Below are 7159 nucleotides of genomic sequence, written 5' to 3'. Positions count from 1 at the left end.
AAAAAAAAAGTTTCTTTTGCAATTTTCTCTTAACACATTGCACATTTTCACACAAGGGTTCCCTTCAAAACTAAAGTGTATTTTATGGTGCGTCATTTTTAAAATTGATATTGCTCTTAAAAATAAGCCATTTTTTAGGCAAATCAGAATTTAGATTTGGAAAAAAAAAGTTTTACAGTTTACATTACGAGGAATCATCTTTATTACATATTAACACTGAAATATAAAGATCTAAATATATATTTATTGCGTGACGCGGCAGGATTATTCAAAATCACACTTTAAAGGCCCTAAATATACCATTTAAAAAAGTAGTTTTGCCCGGAAGAGTCAAATGTGGTGGTACGGAAGGGGAAATAGTGGTGGCTCATGGCTGCCGGAAGAGAAAAAAGCTAATATGTGGCACGGAAGGGGAAATAGTGGTGGCTCATGGCCGCCTGCCCTTCCCCGCTCACTGGCCATGGGAAGAGTCTATTGAGGATGGGTTTTATTTAATTATGAAACACTTTAAAAAAATAAAATAATCAAACAACTTGTATTAAATAAGAACGATATGACAAAAAAGTCCCCCCCCCTTCAAACTTTTTAAGGTTAAATTTCATTAAAAAAACTGACCTTGTTGACAAATATGGTCCTTCCGTTTCTCTTTCTGGAAATTGTAAAAAAATTAGCTTAAACAATTTCTAAAACATTTTTTTAAAATATCTTTTCTAGCTTATGGGTTAACCGTGCCTTTAAAGTGGTTACTAATAACAATCAAGTTGATTGATCAGTAATAAATTAAAAAAGTTATCCATGGTTACAGTTACCTAATATAGGAAGAACCCTGCTGGCCCTGAAATAGATTGATAGATTAAAAACAAATTTTTTTAAAGTTCATTAAAAATACATTTTGATTCATTTAAAATATCACAAACATTTATGTCTCCATACTAGCCATGTAAATGAATAACTTATGATTTAACAATAACTTTTTTGGAATAATCTTGGCTTTTCATAAATTGATGATGTATCCTCAATCTTTTGTGCATTTTCAAATAATAACGAAACAAATTTGCAGATTATCCTATTTTCTTCGGTGGATTTTAAAATTTTGTAAAATAAGAATTTTTATATAGCAATTTTTAAATCTATTTTCTCACTAATTATACTCAGATATAGTAATTAGAATCGTACATACGTACCATTTGAAAAATGAAGGATCACTTTAAAATACATGCTAAAGTCTTGTTTAAATATGCCAAAAATGTGCCATTAACGTCACGTGACATGGTTGGTTTTTCGAAAATCGTAATTTGAATACATTCTACCATTTCAAAATTCAATTTAATTGCTGAAATGTGAAAACTTTGTGAAATGGAAGACTGAATAATTGTGACTCATGATCGACTGCCGGAAGACAAAAAATATAATATGTGGAGGGGAAAAAATGTGGCTCATGACTGCTCGAAGGCGAAAAATCTAATATGTGGCATGATAACAAAGCATAAATTCACAAGTCACACAGCCCCTTAAATGTCGTTTTTTAACATGAGTTGATGTCGTCTTTTTGAAAGTAAAAATGCCAACCTTCTGTATGAATATGCATTCTGAAAAATCATAAAACAGACCAGGAGAAGAACCACAAGGGCAGTCCAAAAATGTGGTGAACTATAAAACTCGGAGCTGCCCCATATACTTCTAAAAAACAAGATACAGACAGTTACCACAAAGAATGAGACTGTAAAGACGACCTGAAATTCATTAAATTTGACGATTCTGTCTGGAGTTTAATCTTTTTATGATTTATTCAAGGATAAGGCCAAACCATGTAAGAAGTTCAGGGAATCAAAAATATAAGGAAAAAGTCTAAATTCCTACATTGTCTCTTGAAGTCTCATTGTTAAAATATTAAAGCAAAGGTCGTCCTGCTCCAATCTTAACTACCTGGGCCTTCCTGTGTATACTTAACATACACTGTATGGGCATTTTAAACATGTGGGAACTATCCACATGTGAACATTCATTCACTCATTATCAAACAGAACAGTGAACTACTTAGTTAAGTTAAACATGCTTTAAAATTATTTGTTTTTGGTTATAACCTACAATATTTCAGAATTATGTAAGCCATCATTCACACTGGACTACATGTCCAGAAACCTCTACTGTTATGGCTTTTTTCGGCTAATGTAAATAAGTTAATTATTTTTGATTTAAAATTCTTTACTATTTTGAATAGCTTTAAAAATAATGCCACTTAACCAGAATAAAATAATAAGAAAATTCCTTCATTGTCATTTGTTGTATCAACGCAATTTAAACAAACTTTTTCATATTCAATTAATTTTCTTTTATCCTTTCTATGTAATTTATTGTATTTTTGCAGGTTTTAACTTTTCTACATCGATGTTAAAATTTACTGAATAAAGTCCTGTGCTAAAGTGTGACGTATTTCAACACTCATCCTTTGAGTGTAAACCTGTATGATTTTATTGTGAAGAACTTTGAAACTGTCAGGAATCATTTTAATATCTTTTAAAAAATCTTTTCTCAAAAGTAACAGCAAAAAATCAGTTATAAAATTTTAAGTGGACCAATTTTTACATTGGATTTTGATATTAAATTAACGTAATTTTTTTAGACGCAAACATTATAAAATACAACCATAACCAAAAACTCTAAAAAAGAAAAGGCGACTTTAAGATGCAAATTATGACTTTAATTAGTCCAATGTGCTTAAGACACAGCAATTGTGCATGGCGTGAACTTACGGCCATTTCACTTAGTTAGTGATAATGTGAAACAACATCAAAAACCCTAAAGTATTTCTTATTTTAGAGTTTGCTGGTTATCACTTTGGCTTAGATGCATTACAAAATCTTAATTTAAAAGAAACCGAAGACGACTAGAGCAAGTTTTATTCCAGTGTTTCCTGGTTATTCTATAAGATTTACCTATTAATCGATCCATCCCAAGAAGTTTTTGAAGCTGAAGTCCTCTCTTCTGATCTTTAAAAAAAATGATCAAGTCCAATAAATTGCCAAACAAACAAAAAGAATTTGTAAAAAATATTAATTACTGACGCCATAAAAAGTCACAGAACTCTGTGTACTGAAAATTATTCTTCAAAAAAATACCTGACAAAAAAGATAAACATCTTTATATTAATAATATTTTTTTAACGGACTTTAGTGGATTTGGAATCTTTGGCGTTTTCATTTCAAACAATTACAAAAATTTGTTCACAAATTATTTTTAGATCGTTCATAAACGATCAAATTTGTGAACGTACAGGGTGTCCCAATAAACATGGGAATTCAGTGACGAATTCGATATCGTCTTTTCAAAAAATTATTTGATTTAGTATAGTGATACCTACTGAGAAAGCTGTAATCTTTATAAAAGTTTCGTCTGATATGTTCACATTTAGTTTGTTTATATTTTGACTGCATACGGTTGAAAAATCAAGTATACAAACAGAGTAAACTTGTCCGTCTTCACTGTTCATCATGCGGAGACATTAAAGACACACCTTTACAGTCTTTTACCCTTTTCGTAAAATAAATTCTAGCAGACATAATAATATTATGACTGTTGAAATTAGGTATTACAATGCTAGTTCATAACTTAAAGACGATATCGAATTCGTCACTGAATTCCCATGTTTTTTGGGACACCCTGTACAATTGAGAAATTGAATTTTTTAATCCTTCGTTCAGGTTTTGACTTTTGCTCATCGTTCAGTGATTTTTCTTAACGAAAGAGTTCGCTCTTGTAAGAATATGTTGTTTGTTAGCGAACACAATCCCCAGCTAGTCTACATAGACATGTATTTTTAATTTTTCGGGTTGCTTACTTAGAACTGGTGGCTGTTGAGTTTCTTGTATTATTAGAACAACATTCATCCTTATCAACACAGCAGACAGTTACCCCAGGTATACCCTGTAGTCTGGACTAAACATGAACATAATAAACTCCAAGTATACCCTGTAGTCTGGACTAAACATGAACATAATAAACTCCAGGTATACCCTGTAGTCTGGACTAAACATGAACATAATAAACTCCAGGTATACCCTGTAGTCTGGACTAAACATAAACATAATAAGCTCCAGGTATACCCTGTAGTCTGGACTAAACATGAACATAATAAACTCCAGGTATACCCTGTAGTCTGGACTAAACATAAACATAATAAACTCTAGGTATACCCTCCAGTCTGGACTAAACTTGACTCCAGGTATACCCTGTAGTCTGGACTAAACATGAACATAATAAACTCCAGGTATACCCTGTAGTCTGGACTAAACATAAACATAATAAACTCTAGGTATACCCTCCAGTCTGGACTAAACTTGAACATAATAAATTCCAGGTATACCCTGTAGTCTGGACTAAACATGAACATAATAAACTCCAGGTATACCCTCCAGTCTGGATTAAACATAAACAAACATGTTAGGGTCGATTTTTCCTCCCCCTTAGAGCTCAGGGTGTGTGCAGACTATATTTGCATAAATATTCTATTTTTAAACCTTCGCAAACTGCAAAGCTATTTTAAGAAAAAATATATATAAAAAGGTCACCAATAACTAGTAAGACTGAAAAAACGATCCATGTTAAAACTTTATTTTGGTCCTTGCACTGTTTTTTTATTATTATTTCCTGAAAATGATTCTCAGCCCGGCATTTTTTTGTTCACATTTTTGCAAAGTTGTCATAATCGTCAGGCGCAAATGTATCACTATGCACCCTAAGTTTTTCTTTCCATTTAGCAAAGGGAAGCTGCGATTAGATTATTAAATGATATTTTGTATAACATAGAACTGGCATTTAAATTTCCTTACTCATCAAGAAACATTGATCTTATATATCCTTGACATTTCAAGTTGGAAAGTAGTTCAATCCTAAAAACGAAACCCCATAGTTTCTGCAGTCTGCACGCAATACTTCTAGTTTAATGGCTTTGTCTGATCAGGTATGAATTATAGTTATCAAATATGATTTTGAAAACTGACTATTTTTAATTGTGGATTCACTACAAAATTGACTTGCACATTTTTTACTGCAGGAAAACATAGGAATTATCAGAATTAAACACTTTTAAACCTAGAAAAACATTTTACGCGATATTGATCAGGTAATGGTTCCGTTGTAAACTTGTAAATCTGACAACTCTGAAAGTTAGTCATACATTTTTAAATAGCCTCGACATTAAAGTGCCGCAACGCCTTGGCATTTGATTTCACCTCACCATCTTACTTATACTTTTTTGTAGCCCTGGGCCTAAACATTTAAAAAATGCAATGCACTTGTTTCTATCTTAGGTTTGACTCGAGTAATTTGCAAGATACGGCTCGACTTCGGCGTGAGAGCGTGCACATCTTGGCTTGGAGTGGCCATGGAGGATAACTTGAAATTACGCTTACAGTCATTTTTAGAAATTATTTTTTACCTCATAGAAACTAGGGTAGACCTGGAAAACCCTAGACTTCTCTCCAATACACCTACACAAAAAAAACTTTCAGAGTTCAAAAAACCTTATTCTCAACTAAAAAGATCAAAATATGTTCTTCAAAAAAAATCCCTAATTTGTTTAACATATTTTTTTATTTAAATATTTTATTAATTATTGGGTACAGATAATAAAAAAATATATATTTTCATCCCTTAGATCTATACTAGGCAAAGTGTTGTTACGAATGGCTGAAGTTTAAACAAATTACCAAAAGTATTAAAAATAATGTTAGAAAAATGTAAGGGAAAAAAACTAATGGCTACCTAATTAAGATAACTATTAACGAATTGTTTGAAAGACGTCCAAAGGTATAACCAGTACTAATCATTAATTTCAGACACAAAATATATAAAAATCCGCGAAAAAGTTAAGTTTTTAAAAGTAAATGCGCGAATCAGCCAGAATCCTTTCAACAAAAATTTACCTGAATAAAACTGAGAGTCCAACGTCTGCATGAGTACAAAGGAAAAGTGGAGGCAACGAACCCATTGTCAAGATCCTTAAACAGTAGCTCATCAATTAAAAAGAGAAAAGGATCTATCATGAATTATTCAATTAATTTAGGCATTTTTTGCTGTCTACATTAAAAATGCAAAAATGCAGTTTAGAATAAAATGCAATCATATATTTGTGTGAAATACTAACTGCTGTTTTTATACCTTTAAATTTATGTTTGCAGGTTTTCAATCAACTGACCTTTACAATCTGTTCGGAGTAAGCTGGACGAACAGGACAGGGACTCGAATCCATCGATCAGCTGACATTTAAAAATGGCGCCGGCCCGGCCTCGTGGTCTTCTGCTGGCCTTCCGGTGGAACATTACTGATTCAATCTACGTCATTGGGAGAAATTACCTAATTCCCATCTGTTGCCAAACCTTAGAGATCATTTTCATCTGCGTAGACGATTAATTATTTACTATGGCTTCAGACTTCATCAAACTTACAACAGACAATCTTTAAATTATAAAATGAATAAAAAGTATTCATATTTATTTGCAAATACTTTCTTATTTTTCAGAGTTGGCCCATTTTAACATTTGCGCGTCCTAGCCGAAATTTCCATTATCATATTTTATTTTAACATTAGAAATAGTTTGCTAAGAAAATATATGTTCATATACAATGTGACTTACATGTATGGCCCTTCATTTTTAAATACAACTAGGATGATATTAGTTATTGTTATTGTTTCGAAATACCATGATAAGACCCAATTTGTGGAAATATAAGAACCCGTTGATTTTAATTAACACAAAGCCTAAGCCAAAAAGCGCTATATATATGGCGAAAATGTCAAGGAAAAATGTCATAAAATTCAAAATGAGAAACGTAGGCATTCTGAACGAACCAAAAACAACAATTTTTATTGTTTTCCTTATATTTCTAAAAATAATGGTAATTTCCTATGAGCCAAAATAATTTTACAGAATACAGTTTGGAAATGTTCGAAACTTTACAGATTTTTGTGGTTTAGTTCAAAACCGTTGATAGAGCTAGAAAAAACTAACCAATCTTTTTGCCCATAACTATTTCACAACCTATTTGTTTAGATATGGATTTAAAATTTTGCATTTATGTAAGTTAATAATTTACGAAATCAGCTTTCCATGTGAACCATAGGAAAACCAAATTAATAATTAATAAATATCCTTTCATG

At 31.7% G+C, this 7159-nt stretch overlaps 1 protein-coding gene across 2 annotated transcripts in view; it reads right to left on the bottom strand.

The window, feature by feature from the left end:
- LOC111695322 (uncharacterized) overlaps nt 1-6546 on the bottom strand; it is an 11895-nt gene extending 5349 nt beyond the window's left edge. The window contains exons 1-8 of one of the 2 annotated variants that reach the window (XM_023464600.1): nt 6197-6546; nt 5925-5999; nt 5438-5489; nt 3839-3936; nt 2937-2990; nt 1570-1680; nt 810-835; nt 616-649 (exon numbers count right to left, since the gene is read on the bottom strand). In XM_023464600.1, the coding sequence (XP_023320368.1) occupies nt 616-649; nt 810-835; nt 1570-1680; nt 2937-2990; nt 3839-3936; nt 5438-5489; nt 5925-5989 (440 nt within the window). In that variant the 5' untranslated portion in view covers nt 5990-5999; nt 6197-6546. The other variant, XM_023464601.1, reaches the window with a different exon arrangement.
- Between the last annotated feature and the right edge of the window lie 613 nt (nt 6547-7159).

Source organism: Eurytemora carolleeae, unplaced genomic scaffold, assembly GCF_000591075.1.
Source record: "Eurytemora carolleeae unplaced genomic scaffold, Eaff_2.0 scaffold95, whole genome shotgun sequence".
NCBI classification, from domain to species: Eukaryota; Metazoa; Arthropoda; class Copepoda; order Calanoida; family Temoridae; genus Eurytemora; species Eurytemora carolleeae.
The sequence above is the reverse complement of the archived record's forward strand: the minus strand, read 5'-3'. Positions and strand labels throughout refer to the sequence as shown.